This window comes from Zea mays, chromosome 2 (assembly GCF_902167145.1).
Source record: "Zea mays cultivar B73 chromosome 2, Zm-B73-REFERENCE-NAM-5.0, whole genome shotgun sequence".
NCBI classification, from domain to species: domain Eukaryota; kingdom Viridiplantae; phylum Streptophyta; class Magnoliopsida; order Poales; family Poaceae; genus Zea; species Zea mays.
In genome coordinates, this window is record NC_050097.1 from 33,950,994 (window position 1) to 33,972,110 (window position 21,117).

Consider the following 21,117-nt stretch of genomic DNA (forward strand, 5'->3'; position numbering starts at 1 on the left):
ACAGTGTCCGGTGCTCCAAGAGGTCGCGGCTCTGGAACTTGGCAGCCTCGGGAATTTGTCGCGGCTGCTCCGCTATAATTCACCGGACATGTCCGGTGTAACAGCGGAGCAAAGGCTACTTCGTGCCAACGGTCGCCTGCAACTGCAATAAATGCGCGCCAGAGCACGCAGACGTCAGGCACGCCCATACTGGCGCACCGGACACTCAACAGTACATGTCCGGTGCGCCACCGGACATCCAGGCGGGCCCAGAAGTCAGAACTCCAACGGTCAAATTGCAACGGCTTTGGTGACGTGGCTGTCGCACCGGACATGTCCGGTGTGCACCGGACTGTCCGGTGCGCCATCGACAGACAGCCTCACCAAACGGCTAGTTTGGTGGTTGGGGCTATAAATACCCCAACCACCCACCATTCATTGCATCCAAGTTTTCCAGCTTCCAACCACTATACAAGAGCTAGCATTCATTGCAAAGCACACCAAAAGAGATCAAATCCTCTCCCAACTCCACACAAAGCCTTAGTGACTAGAGAGAGTGATTTGTAGTGTTCATTTGAGCTCTTGCGCTTGGATCGCTTCTTTTTCTTTGGCATTCTTTCTTGTGATCAAACACTCACTTGTAATTGAGGCAAGAGACACCAATCGTGTCGTGGTCCTTGCGGGAAGTTTGATTCCCAAGTGATTTGAGAAAGAGAAGCTCACTCGGTCCGAGGGACCGTTTGAGAGAGGGAAGGGTTGAAAGAGACCCGACCTTTGTGGCCTCCTCAACGGGGAGTAGGTTTGCGAGAACCGAACCTCGGTAAAACAAATTCGCGTGTCACACTTCTTATTCGCCTGTGATTTGTTTTCCGCCCTCTCTCGCGGACTCGATTATATTTCTAATGCTAACCCGGCTTGTAGTTGTGACTATTTTTGAGAATTTTAGTTTCGCCCTATTCACCCCCCCCCCCTCTAGGCGACTTTCAATTGGTATCAGAGCCCGGTGCTTCATTAGAGCCTAACCGCTCGAAGTGATGTCGGGAGATCACACCAAGAGGGAGATGGAGACCGGCGACAAGCCCACTACGAGCCAAGGGAGCACTTCATCGGAAGAGTCCCGCACCAAGAGGAAGGAGAAGAAGAAGGACTCCTCCAAACGAAAGGAGAAAAGATCTTCTTCTTCACACCACAAAGAGAAGAAGGAAAGATCCTCTTCCCACAAGTCGCATCGGAAAGGCAACAAGCACAAGAGGATGAGGAAGGTGGTCTACTACGAGACCGACACTTCATCAACATCGACCTCCGACTCCGATGCGCCATCCGTACCTTCTAAGCGCCAAGAGCGCAAGAAGTTTAGTAAGATCCCCTTACACTATCCTCGTACATCTAGACATACTCCATTACTTTCCGTTCCATTGGGCAAACCGCCAACCTTTAATGGCAAAGATTATGCTATGTGGAGTGATTTAATGAAATTTCATCTAACCTCACTCCACAAAAGTATATGGAATGTTGTTGAGTTTGGAGCACAGGTACCATCCATAGGGGATGAAGATTATGACACGGACGAAGTGGCCCAAATCGAGCACTTCAACTCCCAAGCTACAACCATACTCCTCGCCTCTCTAAGCAAGGAGGAATACAACAAGGTGCAAGGGTTGAAGAATGCAAAGGAAATTTGGGACCTACTCAAGACCGCGCACGAAGGTGATGAACTCACCAAGATCACAAAGCGGGAAACGATCGAGGGGGAGCTCGGTCGTTTTCGTCTTCGCCAAGGGGAGGAGCCACAAGATATGTACAACCGGCTCAAAACCTTGGTGAACCAAGTACGCAACCTCGGGAGCAAGAAGTGGGACGACCACGAGGTGGTTAAGGTTATTCTAAGATCTCTCATTTTCCTTAACCCTACTCAAGTTCAATTAATTCGTGGCAATCCTAGATACACACTAATGACTCCCGAGGAAGTTATCGGGAATTTTGTGAGCTTTGAATGCATGATTAAAGGCTCAAAGAAGATCAACGAGCTTGACGAACCCTCCACGTCCGAGGCGCAACCGGTGGCATTTAAGGCGACGGAGGAGGAGAAGGAGGAGTCTACACCGAGTAGACAACCAATTGACGCCTCCAAGCTCGACAATGAGGAAATGGCTTTAATCATCAAAAGCTTTCGCCAAATCCTCAAGCAACGGAAGGGGAAGGATTACAAATCCCGTTCCAAGAAGGTTTGCTACAAGTGTGGTAAGCCCGGTCATTTCATTGCAAAATGTCCTATATCTAGTGACAGTGACAGGGGCGACGACAAGAAGGGAAGGAGGAGAGAAAAGAAGAAGTTCTACAAGAAGAAAGGCGGCGATGCCCATGTTTGCCGGGAGTGGGACTCAAACGAGAGCTCTACCGACTCCTCCTCCGACGAAGACGCCGCCAACATCGCCGTCACCAAGGGACTCCTCTTCCCAAACGTCGGCCACAAGTGCCTCATGGCAAAGGACGGCAAAAGGAAGAAGGTTAAATCTAAATCCTCCACTAAATATGAATCCTCTAGTGATGATAATGCTAGTGATGAGGAAAATAACTTGCGTACCCTTTTTGCCGACCTAAACATGCAACAAAAAGAAAAATTAAATGAATTAATTAGTGCCATCCATGAGAAGGATGATCTCTTGGACTCCCAAGAGGACTTCCTAATCAAGGAAAATAAAAAGCATGTTAAGGTTAAAAATGCTTATGCTCTAGAAGTTGAAAAATGTGAAAAATTGTCTAGTGAGCTAAGCACTTGCCATGAAACCATTAACAACCTTAGAAATGAAAATGCTAAATTAATTGCTAAGGTTGATTCTCATGTTTGTATTGATTCAACTTCTAATCTTAGAAATGATAATGTTGATTTGCGTGCTAAGATTAAGGAATTGAATGATTCTCTTGCTAGCCTTAGAGTAGAAAATGAAAATTTGATTACTAAGGCTAAAGATATTGATGTTTGCAATACTATTATTTCTGACCTTAGAACTAAGAATGATATGTTGCATGCTAAGGTTGTAGAACTAAAATCTTGCAAACCCTCTACATCTAATGTTGAGCATGTTTCTATTTGTACTAGATGTAGAGATATTGATATCAATGCTATTCATGATCACATGGCTTTAATTAAACAACAAAATGATCATATAGCAATATTAGATGCTAAGATTGCCGAGCATAACTTAGAAAATGAAAAGTTTAAATTTGCTAGAAGTATGCTCTATAATGGGAGACGCCCTGGCATCAAGGATGGCATTGGCTTCCAAAGGGGAGACAATGTCAAACTCAATGCCCCTCCTAAAAACTTGTCTAACTTTGTTAAGGGCAAGGCTCCCATGCCTCAGGATAACGAGGGTTACATTTTGTACCCTGCCGGTTATCCTGAGAGCAAAATTAGAAAAATTCATTCTAGGAAGTCTCACTCTGGCCCTAATCATGCTTTTATGTATAAGGGTGAGACATCTAGCTCTAGGCAACCAACCCGTGCCAAGTTGCCTAGAAAGAAAACCCCTATTGCATCAAATGATCATAGCATTTCATTTAAAACTTTTGATGCATCTTATGTGCTTACTAACAAATCCGGCAAGGTAGTTGCCAAGTTTGTTGGGGGCAAACACAAGTGCTCCAAGACTTGTGTTTGGGTACCCAAAGTTCTTGTTTCTAATGCCAAAGGACCCAAAACCGTTTGGGTACCTAAAGTCAAGAACTAAAATTGTTTTGTAGGTTTATGCATCCGGGGGCTCAAGTTGGATAATCGACAGTGGGTGCACAAACCACATGACAGGGGAGAAGAAGATGTTCTCCTCATATGAGAAAAACCAAGATCCCCAACGAGCTATCACATTCGGGGATGGAAATCAAGGTTTGGTCAAAGGTTTGGGTAAAATTGCTATATCACCTGACCATACTATTTCAAATGTTTTTCTTGTAGATTCATTAGATTACAATTTGCTTTCCGTATCCCAATTATGTCAAATGGGCTACAACTGTCTATTTACTGATATAGGTGTTACTATCTTTAGAAGAAGTGATGATTCAATAGCATTTAAGGGAGTGTTAGAGGGTTAGCTATACTTGGTAGATTTTGATAGAGCTGAACTCGACACTTCCTTAGTTGCTAAGACTAACTTGGGTTGGCTCTGGCACCGCCGACTAGCCCATGTTGGAATGAAGAATCTTCATAAGCTTCTAAAGAGAGAACACATTTTAGGACTAACCAATGTTCATTTTGAGAAAGACAGGATTTGTAGCGCATGCCAAGCCGGGAAGCAAGTTGGCGCTCATCATCCACACAAGAACATCATGACTAGTGACAGGCCACTGGAGCTCCTACACATGGACCTATTCGGCCCGATCGCTTACATAAGCATCAGCGGGAGTAAGTACTGTCTAGTTATTGTGGATGATTATTCTCGCTTCACTTGGGTGTTCTTTTTGCAGGAAAAATCTCATACCCAAGAGACCTTAAAGGGATTCTTGAGACGAGCTCAAAATGAGTTCGGCTTAAGGATCAAGAAAATTAGAAGCGATAATGGGACGGAGTTCAAGAACTCTCAAATTGAAGGCTTCCTTGAGGAGGAGGGCATCAAGCATGAGTTCTCTTCTCCCTACACTCCACAACAAAATGGTGTAGTGGAGAGGAAGAATCGAACTCTATTGGACATGGCAAGAACCATGCTTGATGAGTACAAGACACCGGATCGGTTTTGGGCCGAGGCGGTCAACACCGCCTGCTACGCCATCAACCGGTTATATCTACACTGAATCCTCAAGAAGACATCTTATGAACTCCTAACTGGTAAAAAGCCCAATATTTCATATTTTAGAGTTTTTGGTAGCAAATGCTTTATTCTTGTTAAAAGAGGTAGAAAATCTAAATTTGCTCCTAAAACTGTAGAAGGCTTTTTACTAGGATATGATTCAAACACAAGGGCATATAGAGTCTTTAACAAGTCCTCAGGACTAGTTGAAGTTTCTTGTGACGTTGTGTTTGATGAGACTAATGGCTCTCAAGTAGAGCAAGTTGATCTTGATGAGATAGGTGAAGAACAGGCTTCGTGCATCGCGCTAAGGAACATGTCCATTGGGGATGTGTGCCCTAAGGAATCCGAAGAGCCTCCAAATGCACAAGATCAACCATCCTCCTCCACGCAAGCATCTCCATCAACCCAAAATGAGGACGAGGCTCAAGTTGATGAAGGAGAAGATCAAAGAGATGAGCCCCCTCAAGATGATGGCAACGATCAAGGGGGAGATGCAAATGATCAAGACAAGGAGGATGAACAACCAAGGCCGCCACACCCAAGAGTCCACCAAGCAATACAACAAGATCACCCCGTCGACACCATCCTCGGCGACATTCATAAGGGGGTAACTACTCGATCTCGTGTTGCACATTTTTGTGAGCATTACTCTTTTGTTTCCTCTATTGAGCCACACAGGGTAGAGGAAGCACTACAAGATTCGGATTGGGTGATGGCGATGCAAGAGGAGCTCAACAACTTCACTAGGAACGAGGTATGGCATTTAGTTCCACGTCCTAATCAAAATGTTGTAGGAACCAAGTGGGTCTTCCGCAACAAGCAAGACGAGCATTGTGTGGTGACAAGGAACAAAGCTCGACTCGTGGCCAAGGGGTATTCACAAGTCGAAGGTTTGGATTTTGGTGAAACCTATGCACCCGTAGCTAGGCTTGAGTCAATTCGTATATTATTGGCCTATGCTACTTACCATGGCTTCAAGCTTTATCAAATGGACGTGAAGAGTGCCTTCCTCAACGGACCAATCAAGGAGGAGGTCTACGTTGAGCAACCTCCCGGCTTTGAAGACAGTGAGTATCCTAATCATGTCTATAAGCTCTCTAAGGCGCTTTATGGGCTCAATCAAGCCCCAAGAGCATGGTATGAATGCCTTAGAGATTTCCTTATTGCAAATGGCTTCAAAGTCGGCAAGGCCGATCCTACTTTATTCACTAAAACTCTTGACAATGATTTGTTTATATGCCAAATTTATGTTGATGATATTATATTTGGGTCTACTAACGAATCTACATGTGAAGAATTTAGTAGGATCATGACACAGAAATTCGAGATGTCTATGATGGGGGAGTTGAAGTATTTTCTAGGATTCCAAGTCAAGCAACTCCAAGAGGGCACCTTCATTAGCCAAACGAAGTACACTCAAGACATTCTAACCAAGTTTGGAATGAAGGATGCCAAGCCCATCAAGACACCCATGGGAACCAATGGGCATCTCGACCTCGACATGGGAGGTAAGTCCGTGGATCAAAAGGTATACCGGACGATGATTGGTTCATTGCTTTACTTATGTGCATCTCGACCGGACATTATGCTTTCCGTTTGCATGTGTGCAAGATTCCAATCCGACCCTAAGGAATCCCACCTTACGGCCGTAAAACGAATCTTGAGATATTTGGCTTACACACCTAAGTTTGGGCTTTGGTACCCTCGGGGATCCACATTTGATTTGATTGGTTATTCGGATGCCGATTGGGCGGGGTGTAAGATTAATAGGAAGAGCACATCGGGGACTTGCCAGTTCTTGGGAAGATCCTTGGTGTCTTGGGCTTCAAAGAAGCAAAATTCGGTCGCTCTTTCTACCGCCGAAGTCGAGTATATTGCTGCAGGCCATTGTTGCGCGCAATTGCTTTGGATGAGGCAAACCCTGCGGGACTACGATTACAAACTAACCAAAGTTCCTCTTCTATGTGATAATGAGAGTGCAATCCGCATGGCGGATAATCCCGTTGAGCATAGCCGCACTAAACACATAGCCATTCGGTATCATTTTCTTCGGGATCACCAACAAAAGGGGGATGTCGAGATTTCATACATTAACACTAAAGATCAATTAGCAGATATCTTTACCAAGCCACTTGATGAACAATCTTTCACCAAACTTAGGCATGAGCTCAATATTCTTGACTCTAGGAACTTCTTTTGCTAAACTTGCACACATAGCTCATAAGTATACCTTTTATCATGTCTCTTTTATATATGCTATGACTAACGTATTTTCAAGTGTATTTCAAACCAAGTCATAGGTATATTGAAAGGGAATTAGAGTCTTCGGCGAAGACAAAGGCTTCCACTCCACTCTACTACTCATCCTTCGCCGTCGCTCCGCATCACTCTCTGTCTTTGGTATAATCTTCACTCATATGTTTTATTTACCAAAGGGGAGAAAATAGTTAGAAAAAGGGCTTATATCTCACTCAAAGTATCCGTTTTTGGCGATTCATGCCAAAGGGGGAGAAAGTATGAGCCCAAAGCAAAAGGACCGCACCACCACCCTAATTTTAAAATTAATGGTTTTCAATTGGAAAATTTCAAATTGGTATCTCTTTGTGTTCTAAAGGGGGAGCAAGCAATATTTTCAAAACGTGATATCTTAAAACCCTCTTGAACACTAAGAGGAGAATTTATTTGAGGGGGAGTTTTGTTTAGTCAAAGGAAAAGCATTTGAAACAAGGGGAGAAAATTTTAAACTTGAAAATGCTTTGCAAAAATCTTATTCATCTACCTTTGACTATTTGCAAAAGAACTTTGAAAAGGAGTTACAAAAATATTTTGCAAAAACAAAACATGTGGTGCAAGCGTGGTCCAATATGTTAAAAATAAAGAAACAATTCATGCATATCTTGTAAGTATTTATATTGGCTCAATTCCAAGCAATCTTTGCACTTACATTATGCAAACTAGTTCAATTATGCACTTTTATATTTGCTTTGGCTTGTGTTGGCATCAATCACCAAAAAGGGGGAGATTGAAAGGGAATTAGGGTTACACCTAGTCCCTAAGTAATTTTTGGTGGTTGAATTGCCCAACACAAATATTGGACTAACTAGTTTACTCTAGTGTATAAGTTATACAGGTGTCAAAGGTTCACAACAAGCCAATTAAAAAGACCAAAGTTGGGTTCAAAATAGAGAGCTAAAGGCATCCCGAAAGTCTCCCTGGTCCGGCGCACCGGACTGTCCGGTGGCGCACCGGACAGTGTCCGGTGCACCAGGGGACCTCGCGCAGAACTCCTCAGCCTCGGGAATTTTCAGAAGCCGGCACGCTATAATTCACCGGACTGTCCGGTGTACACCGGACAGTGTCCGGTGCTCCAAGAGGTCGCGGCTCTGGAACTTGGCAGCCTCGAGAATTTGTCGCGGCTGCTCCGCTATAATTCACCGGACATGTCCGGTGTAACAACGGAGCAACGGCTACTTCGTGCCAACGGTCGCCTGCAGCTGCAATAAATGCGCGCCAGAGCACGCAGACGTCAGGCACGCCCATACTGGCGCACCGGACACTCAACAGTACATGTCCGGTGCGCCACCGGACATCCAGGCGGGCCCAGAAGTCAGAACTCCAACGGTCAAATTGCAACGGCTTTGGTGACGTGGCTGTCGCACCGGACATGTCCGGTGTGCACCGGACTGTCCGGTGTGCACCGGACTGTCCGGTGCGCCATCGACAGACAGCCTCACCAAACGGCTAGTTTGGTGGTTGGGGCTATAAATACCCCAACCACCCACCATTCATTGCATCCAAGTTTTCCAGCTTCCAACCACTATACAAGAGCTAGCATTCATTGCAAAGCACACCAAAAGAGATCAAATCCTCTCCCAACTCCACACAAAGCCTTAGTGACTAGAGAGAGTGATTTGTAGTGTTCATTTGAGCTCTTGCGCTTGGATCGCTTCTTTTTCTTTGGCATTCTTTCTTGTGATCAAACACTCACTTGTAATTGAGGCAAGAGACACCAATCGTGTGGTGGTCCTTGCGGGAAGTTTGATTCCCAAGTGATTTGAGAAAGAGAAGCTCACTCGGTCCGAGGGACCGTTTGAGAGAGGGAAGGGTTGAAAGAGACCCAGCCTTTGTGGCCTCCTCAACGGGGAGTAGGTTTGCGAGAACCGAACCTCGGTAAAACAAATTCGCGTGTCACACTTCTTATTCGCCTGCGATTTGTTTTCCGCCCTCTCTCGCGGACTCGATTATATTTCTAACGCTAACCCGGCTTGTAGTTGTGACTATTTTTGAGAATTTCAGTTTCGCCCTATTCACCCCCCCTCTAGGCGACTTTCATTATGCATCCGGGGGCTCAAGCTGGATTATCGACAGCGGATGTACAAACCACATGACGGGGGAGAAGAAGATGTTCACCTCCTACGTCAAGAACAAGGATTCCCAAGATTCGATCATCTTTGGAGATGGGAACCAAGGCAAGGTTAAAGGACTGGGAAAAATAGCCATTTCATCCGAGCATTCTATCTCAAATGTGTTCTTAGTTGAATCGCTCGGGTACAACTTATTGTCTGTAAGTCAATTATGTAACATGGGTTATAATTGTCTATTTACTAATGTAGATGTGTCTGTCTTTAGAAGGAGTGATGGTTCACTAGCTTTTAAGGGTGTATTAGACAGCGAACTCTACTTAGTGGATTTTTCAAAAGAGGAGACCGATCTAGATGCATGCTTAATAGCTAAGACTAGTATGGGCTGGCTGTGGCATCGCCGTCTAGCACATGTTGGGATGAAGAACCTTCACAAACTTCTAAAGGGAGAACATGTGTTAGGACTAACAAATGTTTGTTTCGAGAAAGATAGACCTTGTGCAGCTTGCCAGGCAGGGAAACAGGTGGGAAGCGCTCATCACAACAAGAATGTGATGACAACATCAAGACCACTGGAGCTTCTCCACATGGACCTCTTCAGACCCGTCGCCTACCTTAGCATCAGGGGAAGTAAGTATGGTCTAGTAATTGTTGATGATTTTCCCCGCTTCACTTAGGTGTTCTTTTTGCAGGATAAAACAGAAACCCAAGGGACCCTTAAGCGCTTTCTAAGGCGGGCTCAAAACGAATTTGATCTCAAGGTGAAAAAGATAAGAAACGACAACGGGTCCGAGTTCAAGAATCTACAAGTGGAGGAGTACCTTGAGGATGAAGGCATCAAGCACGAGTTCTCCGCTCCCTACACACCACAGCAAAACGGTGTGGTAGAGGGGAAGAACAGGACGCTCTTCGATATGGCGAGGACAATGCTTGGAGAGTTCAAGACGCCAGAGCGGTTTTGGTCGGAAGCTGTGAACACAACTTGCCACGCCATAAACCGGCTCTACCTTCATCGCCTCCTCAAGAAGACCTCGTATGAACTTCTTACCGGTAACAAACCCAACGTCTCATACTTTCGTGTATTTGGGAGCAAATGCTACATTTTGGTGAAGAAAGGTAGACATTCTAAATTTGCTACCAAAGTTGTAGAAGGGTTTTTACTAGGGTATGACTCAAATACAAGGGCGTATAGAGTCTTCAACAAATCATTGGGTTTGGTTGAAGTCTCTAGCGACGTTGTATTTGATGAGACTAATGGCTCTCCAAGAGTGCAAGTTGATTTTGATGATATAGATGATGATGATGTTCTGATGGCCGCAATGCGCACCATGGCGACTGGAGATGTGCGACCACATGAACAACAAGAGCAAGATCAACCTTCTTCCTCAACAATGGTGCATCCCCCAACTCAAGATGATGAACAGGTTCCTGAAGAAGAGGTGCGTGATCAAGGGGGAGCACAAGAAGAACCAGCTATGGAGGAAGAAGCATCACGGGCCCCTCCAACTCAAGTCCGAGTGACAATCCAACGGAATCACCCCATTGACCAGATTCTGGGTGACATAAGCAAGGGAGTAACTACTCGCTCAAGATTAGCTAACTTTTGTGAGCATTACTCGTTTGTCTCTTCTATTGAGCCTTTCAGGGTAGAAGAGGCCTTGCAAGATCCGGACTGGGTGTTGGCCATGCAGGAAGAGCTCAACAACTTCAAGAGGAACGAAGTTTGGAGCCTGGTGCCACGTCCCAAGCAAAATGTTATGGGAACCAAGTGGGTGTTCTGCAATAAGCAAGACGAGCACGGGGTGGTGACAAGAAACAAGGCTTGACTTGTGGCAAAAGGTTATGCCCAAGTCGCAGGTTTGGATTTCGAGGATACTTTTGCTCCTGTGGCTAGGCTAGAGTCTATTTGAATATTGTTAGCCTATGCCGCTCACCATTCTTTCAGGTTGTTTCAAATGGACGTGAAGAGCGCTTTCCTCAACAGGCTAATCAAGGAGGAGGTGTATGTGGAACAACCCCCTGGCTTTGAGGATGACAGGTATCCCGACCACGTCTTTAAGCTCTCTAAGGCGCTCTATGGACTTAAGCAAGCCCCAAGAGCATGGTATGAATGCCTTAGAGATTTCTTAATTGCTAATGCTTTCAAGGTTGGGAAAGCCGATCCCACTCTTTTCACTAAGACTTGTGATGGTGACCTTTTTGTGTGCCAAATTTATGTCGATGACATAATATTTGGTTCTACAAACCAAAAGTCTTGTGAGGAGTTTAGCAGGGTGATGACTCAAAAGTTTGAGATGTCGATGATGGGCGAGTTGAACTACTTCCTTGGGTTCCAAGTGAAGCAACTCAAGGATGGCACCTTCATCTCCCAAACGAAGTACACTCAAGATCTTCTCAAGCGGTTTAGGATGAAGGACGTCAAGCCCGCAAAGACACCAATGGGAACCGACGGACATGTCGATCTCAAAAAAAGGAGGTAAGTCCATTGATCAAAAGGCATACCGATCTATGATAGGGTCATTACTTTATTTATGTGCTAGTAGACCGGATATTATGCTTAGCGTATGCATGTGTGCTAGATTTCAATCCGACCCAAGGAAATGTCACCTTGTGGTCGTTAAGCAGATTCTTAGATATTTAGTTGCTACGCCTTGCTTCGGGATCTGGTATCCAAAGGGGTCAACCTTTGACTTAATTGGATATTCAGACTCTGATTATGCTGGATGCAAGGTTGATAGGAAGAGTACATCAGGGACGTGCCAATTCCTAGGAAGGTCCCTGGTGTCTTGGAGCTCAAAGAAACAAACCTCTGTTGCCCTATCCACCGCTGAGGCCGAGTATGTTGCCGCAGGATAGTGTTGCGCGCAACTACTTTGGATGAGGCAAACCCTCCAGGACTTTGGCTACAATCTGAGCAAAGTCCCACTCCTATGTGACAATGAGAGTGCAATCCGCATGGCGGACAATCCTGTTGAACACAGCCGCACTAAGCACATAGACATCCGACATCACTTCCTGAGAGACCACCAGCAAAAGGGAGATATCGAGGTGTTCCATATTAGCACCGAGAACCAGCTAGCCGATATCTTTACCAAGCCATTAGATGAGAAAACCTTTTGCAGGCTGCGTAGTGAGCTAAATGTCTTAAACTCGTGTAACTTGGATTGATCTATAGCATACATGTGTTTTATGCCTTTGATCATGTTACTTTATGCATTTATGTAATTTGTTGCTTATTTATGGTGCTCAAGTTGTGCAAGGGATCCCCGGACCTCACAAGTCCATGTGTGAATGATGCACATATTTAGGGGGAGAAGTGCTACAACTTGACCCTTTGAGACTAACCTTGTGTTTGAGTATTCTTGATGTAGTCTCAAAGGTGCATTGAAAGGGAAATGGACTTGGACGTTGCAAAGACTTCCACTGCACTCCGGTATTGGTGTATTTCGTTCCAAGTTCATATTTATGTTCCTATTGCCTTTTGCTCTTAATTGACAATTTTTGGTAAGGCAATGGGGTTAAAGGGCCAAAAATGATCCTGTTTTGGTGCTTAATGCCAAAGGGGGAGATATTAAGGCCAAATAAAACGGATCAGCTACCACTTGTGAATTTTGAAAACACTAGAGTTAAAACTTTTGATTTGTCAAAATACTCTATTTGCAAAATTTGGTCTCTTGTGGGGAGAATTTATGATTATGGGAAAAAGGGGGAGTTTTTGGCTCTTGATCAATTTCATTCTTGGATTATATCTCTTTATGTCCAAACAAGTGAATTTGACTTAAAGATAGGAAAATGAATTTGATTTGCAAAAACAAACCAAGTGGTGGCAAAGAATGATCCAAATATGCCAAATTTGAAACAAAAACAATTTTTGTTCTCAATTGCATTGATGTTGCACTTCTTTTGGTTGCTTTTTGATGTGTTGGCATAAATCACCAAAAAGGGGGGGATTGAAAGGAAAATGTGCCCTTGGGCCATTTCTATAATGTTTTGGTGATTAAGTGTCCAACACATATTGAGTGAGTTGATTATGTGCCAAACAATCAAGAAGAGCAAATCATGTAACAAGGTATGTTTCTAGACTTAGTACATTGTTTTGAGTACTAACATATATTGCCTAAGTGCTAGAAATAGGAAAAGAGAAGGTTGCAAGACTTGGCTGTGTATAGCCAAAGCTCAGCTCGACCTGGCACACCGGACTGTTCGGTGGTGCACCGGACTGTCCGGTGGGGCACCGGACAGTGTCCGGTGCGCCAGGCTGGACTCCGGTGAAAAGGCCGCTCTCGGGACTCGACGGCGGCGTACGACTATAATTCACCGGACTGTCCGGTGGTGCACCGCACTGTCCGGTGAGTCATCCACGGCGAACTCATCGCCCTCGGGAAGAGGACCAGCGTTGTACGGTTATAATTTACCGGACCGTCCGGTGGTGCACCGGACTGTCCGGTGAACCAACGGTCGTTTGCGCCAACGGTCGGCCGCGCAATCTTCGCGCGACGCGTGGTCCGCACCAACGGTCGGTGGGGGCACTGGACTGTCCGGTGTGCACCGGACAGTGTCCGGTGCGCCAACCGATCTCGAGGACCAACGGTCGGATGTGCCAGAAAAGGAAGGAGATCGCGCACCGGACAGCTACAGTGACTGTCCGGTGCGCCACCCGACAGAAGGCAATCTTAGCCTTCCTTGTTGGCCTCCAACGGCTCCTAGTTGCCTTGGGGCTATAAAAAGACCCCTAGGCACATGGAGGAGTCACCCAAGCATTCACTAAGCATTCTAAGTCTCCCACACTCCGTCTTCGCACACTTGATCGATCGTGTTAGTGATTTGAGCTTCGTTCTAGTTGTGAACTCTTTGTGCTTCATTTTGATATCAAGTCTTGGCTTATGTGCGTGTGTGTGCTGCGGATTTGTGTGTGTTGCTCCCCAACCTTACTCTTGTGTTTTTATTATGATCTTTGTTGTAAGGGTGAGAGACTCCAACTTGTGGAGATTCCTCACAAACAGGAAAAGATATAAGGAAGAAAAACCGTGGTATTCAAGTTGATCATTGGATCGCTTGAAAGGGGTTGAGTGCAACCCTCGTCTATTGGGACGCCACAACGTGGAAGTAGGCAAGTGTTACTTGGCCGAACCACGGTATAAAATCGCGTGTATCTTGTGTTGATCTCTTTGTGACTGTTGCCCACAAGAACTCGCTTCTCAACTACTTAGTCGCACTAACATTTCTATAACCAAGTTTGTGGCTATTTAGAGTTGAATTTTGCAGGATCACCTATTCACCCCCCTCTAGGTTCTCTCAACTGTCCGGTGCCACAAGAAGTCAACAGCGCCAACGGTTGACTGCTCCCGAAACCTAACGGTTAGGTGACGTGGCGGCGCACCGGATAGCCTACAGTGCCTATCCGGTGGCGCACTAGACTGTCTGGTGCGCCCATCGACAGCAGCCTTCCCCAACGGCCATTTGGTGGTTGAGGGCTATAAATACACCGCAACCACCACAACACCAAGCACCCAAGCATTCTGAACATTGCATTCAATACAAGAGCAATATACTTCACCCCAAGACACAATCAAAGCGATCGATACACTCAAAGTCCCCAAATCAACTCTAGTGCATTAGGACTTGTGAGAGGATCTCTTGTGTTTCTTTGTTGCTCTTGTTTGCTTGGCTTGGCCTTCTTTTTCTTTTCAATTCTTACTCTCAAGTGCTTTGTAAGCAAGGCAAGAGACACCAATTGTGTGGTGATCCTTGCGGGGTCTAAGTGACCCGTGAGATTAAGGAAGAAGGCTCACTCGGTCTAAGTGACTGTTTGAGAGAGGGAAAGGGTTGAAAGAGACCCGGTCTTTGTGATCACCTCAACGGGGACTAGGTTCTTTAGAACCAAACCTCGGTAAAACAAATCACCGTGTTCACTCGCTTTATTTCTTAGTTGATTTGTTTTCCCCCTCTCTCCCGGACTTGAATTTAATTCTAACGCTAACCCCGGCTTGTAGTTTGTGTTTTAAGTTGTAAATTTCAGATGACACCTATTCACCCCCCCTCTAGGCGACTTTCAATTGGTATCAGAGCCCGGTGCTTCATTAGAGTCTAACAACTCGAAGTGATGTCGGGAGATCATGCCAAGAGGGAGATCGTAACCGATGACAAGCCCGAGGAGAACCCACTCAAGGGAGTCTGGCCACAAGCATAAGGAGGAATCCTCTTCCTCCAACAAGACTTATCGGAGACGCGACAAGAAGAAGAAGATGAAGAAAGTGGTCTACTACGAGACCGACTCATTGTCGCCCTCCACATCTGGATCTAACTCGTCGTCCACTATTTCTAAGCGCCATGAGCGCAAGAAGTATAGTAAGATGCCCCTCCCATATCCTCGTATTTCTAAACACGCTCCTCTACTTTCCGTTCCATTAGGCAAACCACCATATTTTGATGGTGAGGACTATTGTATGTGGAGTGATAAAATGAGGCATCACCTAACCTCACTCCACAAAAGCATATGGGATATTGTTGAGAATGGAGCGCATGTACCTAAGGTAGGGGACAAGGACTATGACTCGGACGAGGCCGACCAAATTAGACACTTTAACTCCCAAGCCACAAATATACTCCTCGCCTCCTTGTGTTGAGAGGAGTATAATAAGGTGCAAGGGTTAAAGACCGCCAAAAAAATTTGGGACGTCCTCAAGATGGCGCACGAAGGGGACGAGGTGACCAAGATCACCGCGCGAGACGATCGTGGGAGAACTCGGTCGATTCGTCCTCAACCAAGGTGAAGAGCCGCAAGCAATGTACAACTGGCTAAAAACCATGATGAACCAAGTGCGCAATCTCGGGAGCACCAAGTAGGATGACCATAAGATGGTCAAGGTTATTCTAAGATCCCTTGTTTTCGCAATCCTACTCAAGTGCAATTAATTAATGGGGATCCTGATACAAACTAATGTCTCCCGAGGAAGTGATAGGCAAGTTTGTGAGCTTTGAGCTAATGATCAAAGACTCCAAACACATCGTCAACTTGGAGCAAGGCGTCACCTCCACACCCGAGGTGCAACCCGTCGCATTCAAGGCGACGGAAGAAGAAAAGAAGGAGTCTACACCAAATAGGCTTCCCATCGACGCCTCCAAGCTCGACAACGAGGAAATGGCGCTCATCATTAAGATCTTCCGCCAAATCCTCAAGCAAAGGAGGGGGAAGGACTACAAACCCCGCTCCAAGAGGGTGTGCTACAAGTGTGGTAAGCCCGATCATTTTATTGCTAAATATCCAATGTCTAGTGATAGTGACAGGGGCTAAGACAAGAAAGGGAAGAAGAAGGAAAAGAAGAGGTACTACAAGAAGAAGGGCGGCGATGCCCACATATGTCGGGAATGGGACTCCAACGAGAGCTCCACCGACTCCTCCTCCAACAAGGACGCCGCCAACATCGCCATCAACAAGGGACTCCTCTTCCCCAACGTCGGCCACAAGTGCTTCATGGCTAAGGACGGCAAAAAGAAGAAGATACAACCTAGAACCACCCCAAGTATATTACATCTAGTGATGAGGGTAGTTCTAGTGATAATGAAGATGATTTAATGTATCTTTTTGCCAACCTTAACATGAAACAAAAGGAAAAATTAAATGAGCTAATAGGAGCTATTCATGAGAAGGACGAACTTTTAGATAGCCAAGAGGAATTCCTTATTAAAGAAAACAAAAAACATGTTAAGGTGAAAAATGCTTATGCTCAGGAAGTAGAGAAATGTGAAAATTTAACTAAGGAGCTTAGCACTTGCCATGATTCAATTATCGGTCTTAGAAATGAAAATGCTAGTCTAAATGCTAAGATTGATGAATTGAATGATACAATTTCTAGCCTCAGAGATAAAAATGTTAGTCTAATTTCTAAGGTTAAAGATTTAAATGTTTGCAATGATTCCATTTCCTGTCTTAGAGATGAAAATGTCATGCTAAAATCTAAGATAGATGAATTAAATGTTTGTAAACCCTCTACATCTTCTATCGAGCATATTTCTATTTGCACTAGATGTAGAGACGTTAATGTTGAAGCTATTAATGATCATCTTGCTCTAATTAAACAACAAAATGATCATATAACTCAATTAACTGCTAAAATTAATGAGCGTGAAATTGAAAAATGAAATGTTTAAATTTGCTAGAAGCATGATCTATAATGGGAGACGCCCTAACATTAAGGATGGCATTGGTTTCCAACAGGGAAGCAATGTCAAGCTTAATGCCCCCAAGAAATTGTCTAATCGTTGTTGCTCCATCCAATTCAGCAACCTCAAACACCATGAAGTTCGTTGCGCCAATATGGTCTTAGAAACGACCTAATGCTTGCAAGAGTCAAGAACGTCGTGCCGTGTTTGGATTGTAGCCTCAGCCCGTAGTGATGTTCCGGCCCGACACGATTATATTTTTTAATTTTACATAAAACGTATATATATAATTTATATTCAATATTAAAAACATTTAAGTATGATGTTTTACTGGTTAGACAGCTTCACCCAATGTCTTCTGCCCTTTTTCTATCGGGGACGCGAGACGACCGTTGAAACAAGTGCTTCAAATATAGGGATATAGATATACGATTTACATGTAGCGTGAAGTTTGGGCGGTAGTTTTGGCGCCAAATCTCGCATCTACTTTTCAGGAACCCGCGCGACTGCCTTCGCAGTTCCTGGCTTCCTGCCCGTCCGATCCGCCCCGCCTTGAACACTCACTACCACGTCTGCACCGTCGATCTCGATCCCCGCTTCTTGTCCCCCAAAGTCGAAACGCCGCCTCTTGCTAACCGTCGTCGCCTATTCGGCATTTGCCATCTCCGGCAGCAGGGGCGGAGGTCCAGTGTGGGCCAGTATTGTCTGGGCAATACCTTGGGTCAGCCCAGTAAGAAATGAACGTAAAAAAAAAGCCCGGTCTTCGCATCACGCTCCCGCACACAGACCGACCAGCCGCAGCCCGTAGCGCACCTGCCTGCGCCCGCCGCCTCCGTCATCCACTCAACCTCGCCCCTCGGCCACTGCCGCCCGGCGCCCGCCCGCCTGCCGCACCGGCCGAATCATCCGACGGCCCTTAAGCTGAGGCGGTGTGGCCTAAGTTGCAGCGCGGCGGTCGCCCCGAGTCGTCCACTTCGGCCCCGACAGGCTGTCCACGGTGGCGCGAACTGCCCCTCGCCGGTTCGGCCCCGCCCGCCCGTAGCAGCTCACCAGAGAACTAGCCTCTCGTCGGCCTTCCCCAGGTCTGCGCGTGGCGCGGCGCCGCAGCAAAGCTCCACGCGTGCGTGTCCGCCACCCGCCGTCCCGCCCGGGCCGCCGTCGTTGCTCGTCGGTGAACGACGTCTCGCTGGTGAATGCTGCAAGCTTGTCTGATTGGTGCTTTCTGCTTAGATTTGTTGCCTTGCATTTACACTTTCATTTACCTTACAATTCAGTTAAGTTTCTGATACTTCAAAGGCTTCAGGGTATCAGCGCGTTCTTCGAGCGGCAGGAACGACAAACGGGAGAAGGAAGAGAACTCGTGGGGAAGGCGAAGCGGGACGATGCAGCCCAAGATCAGCGCGTTCTTCGAGCGGCAGGAGACGGACCCAGATCCGATTAGGTTCTTCTCCTTATCCCTCTTCGAACTGATTACCCTGATACCAAATCCGCCGGATTTGAATATTTTTGTTGAATTGCTGTGGTGCTTGATGCAAGAACACGAGGGGCGGATTCGTTAGCATCTGTGTTTGTGGGGGATGAAGCAATTTGTGGTTGCCTTCTCATTTGTGCGGATTGGTGCAGTGGCGACGGTGAGGGGAACGGGCAGGGAAACGTCGGCGCGGCGACGGAGGCGAAGCGGAAGGCCAATGGCTGCAGGCTCGATGGGCTCGTCAGCAAGAAGAGGAACTACGCGCAGCTCCATCTGGAGCTAGGGCAGCCTGATTTCGTCCTCCACACGTGCTCCGTGTGCGGCATGATGTACGCCCGAGGGAACGACGAAGACGAAAAGGTTCACAGGGCGTACCACAAGAGCTACTCCGAGGGAGTCCCTTTCAAGGTTAAGGTGTTCTATGCGTTTGCTCTCAGTTTTTCTGTGGAGCGTCTAGTTAACCGATGAGCTGCAGGGTTGGAAAAAAGAGACAGTGATAGCGAGGTCCGAGGGCGGTGATCGGGTTGTTCTTGCAACTGACGAGAACTCTTGTATGTCGAAAAGTAAGGTACAAGTCTGCCCAACTGAGTTCCTTATGTTAAATTTCTAAATGCTAGCGCCCCGACTTCTGAAGAAATGCAGACTGTAAAGCGGTTTTATTTAGCTGTTATATATATGTCTGTTTTTGCTAACTGCTTGCAATTGTCTATGCAATCCTAACTTCACAAATGTGGATGCCAGTGGTATGGTCTATGCAAGTTATGTGATGTCAAACAAATATGGCAGGTCAGAGAGGTGATCACAGTGGTGGAGAAGGAGCTGGGATTTGGTGAAGGGAAACTCCTGCATAAGCTTTGCAAGGTAGAAATTACATAATCATAGTTCAATAGTACATGACAATCTATGCAATGCATTTATATCACACGGTAATAAATAAGAATCATCTTTATTGTATAGGTGTATCTATACATATCTGCACAAAGGATCGTGGGGTGCCTTGTCACTGAACCGATAAAAACAGGACATAGAGTTATCCCAAGCTCCACGGAAGGAAGCCCTAATGATTTGCCAGTTAGTAGTACTGAGCGAGGAAAAAATGGTCATACATTAGAGTTCGGCAGTATTAGTTTCAAGAGGGAAATCATAAGGCGGCACAGTCGTTCGGTCAAGAACAAAGAAGAGTGCCAGGACCCTGGTGCCATACTTTGCGAAACGGAAGCTGTTCCTGCGCTTTGTGGATTTCGAGCCATCTGGGTGGCACCATGGTGCAGAAGAAAACGAATTGCCTCAAAACTAATGGACGTTGCAAGGTAAGACGATGTTTGATTTCAAGTGCTGCGTATTTGTTCCATAAATTTCATCCATTTACAAGGCTACACTTCTTTATGTTTGCCTTGCCCTCGCATCAACAACTCAGATCATTTTCAAGCATGCAGTGTTCTGCCTTGCAACAATATATTAAGGTTTTTTTTATCAAATTGAATACGATGTATTGTTAAGCTATTCTTAACTGATGATACCGTAATTTGTTTTCTTGTGCCTTTTTTTGGCAAGCAATTTCCCTAGACAGAGTTCCTCCTGATATTACCACTTCCATTCATCTCAAGCAGGAAAACCTTCTGCGAAGGCAGGACTTTGGGGATTTCACAGTTTGCTTTCTCTCCCCCGACCTCCTCTGGCAAGGGGCTAGCATGCCGTTACTGCAAGACCAGTGCATTCTTAGTCTACAAAGACGGACCGGTGTAACACTTGTACTCTAAGAAAGCCCTCTCTGAAACTTTTCTTCCTCTTGTAAAATACGCTTATCTTGTTGGAGCATTTGACAAAAAAAATGTAAACAATTAGATCAATAAGTATTCAGGTAGACCAGAAATTAGCGATGCTTTGTAACAATGTAGCTTTCTCTTTTGAGTGGTGACAATAGCTTTCTTGTGATCTTCATAAATAACTTTTCATGGTCTCACATGCTCCGTTGCAGCAATGCTGCTGCAGCTGCACCAAGCATGGAACTAGGAGAGTGCATCTACAAGATGGATGTTTTGAGCAAGAAAATGACAGACTGCAGCAGCAGAGTGACAATACATCAATGAATGAATCATGTATCACTGATGGCTGATACGTGCTGTTTCTGAGGATAAGAAAAGGAATTCTTAGAATTTTTATTACAAGGACCTAGCAGTCTTGTAGAATACAGGAATACACTCAGGAATCATTCTAGCTCAGGAATTGTTCTAGCTGATTAAAACTTGTATAAATCAGATAAGCAATTCGGTCAGGAATTGTTTCGGTCGATGGCCCCTTAATGTCTCCTCACTGGTAAAGAACTAAAGATAAGCACCTTAGAGCTGATTTGGTAACT

At 45.6% G+C, this 21,117-nt stretch overlaps 1 protein-coding gene across 4 annotated transcripts; it reads left to right on the forward strand.

Moving 5' to 3' along the window:
- Window positions 1–18,024: 18,024 nt before the first annotated feature.
- On the forward strand, window positions 18,025–21,033 carry LOC103648542 (protein CHROMOSOME TRANSMISSION FIDELITY 7). Of its 4 annotated transcripts, none has more exons than XM_020548243.3 (7): window positions 18,025–18,476; window positions 18,591–18,728; window positions 18,911–19,166; window positions 19,234–19,326; window positions 19,545–19,619; window positions 19,716–20,068; window positions 20,369–21,033. In XM_020548243.3, exons 2-7 carry the CDS (start codon window positions 18,670–18,672, stop codon window positions 20,502–20,504), a joined length of 972 nt encoding a protein of 323 aa, XP_020403832.1. In that variant the 5' UTR covers window positions 18,025–18,476; window positions 18,591–18,669; the 3' UTR covers window positions 20,505–21,033. The 4 variants fall into 4 exon arrangements, with proteins under 4 accessions (XP_020403832.1, XP_020403830.1, XP_020403831.1 ...); XM_020548241.2 differs by having other exon boundaries at window positions 18,036–18,476; window positions 19,500–19,619; XM_020548242.3 differs by having other exon boundaries at window positions 18,038–18,476; window positions 18,584–18,728; window positions 19,500–19,619.
- Window positions 21,034–21,117: the final 84 nt, after the last annotated feature.

What these genes read in the sequence shown, in the direction of transcription:
- LOC103648542 (XM_020548241.2), top strand. Translation starts at nt 18,670, where the DNA reads ATGCAGCCCAAGATCAGCGCGTTCTTCGAGCGGCAGGAGACGGACCCA. An exon ending in CCGAGGGAGTCCCTTTCAAG is followed by an intron (nt 19,167 to 19,233) that starts GTTAAGGTGTTC and finishes GATGAGCTGCAG; the next exon opens with GGTTGGAAAAAAGAGACAGT. An exon ending in AAACTAATGGACGTTGCAAG is followed by an intron (nt 20,069 to 20,368) that starts GTAAGACGATGT and finishes CATCTCAAGCAG; the next exon opens with GAAAACCTTCTGCGAAGGCA.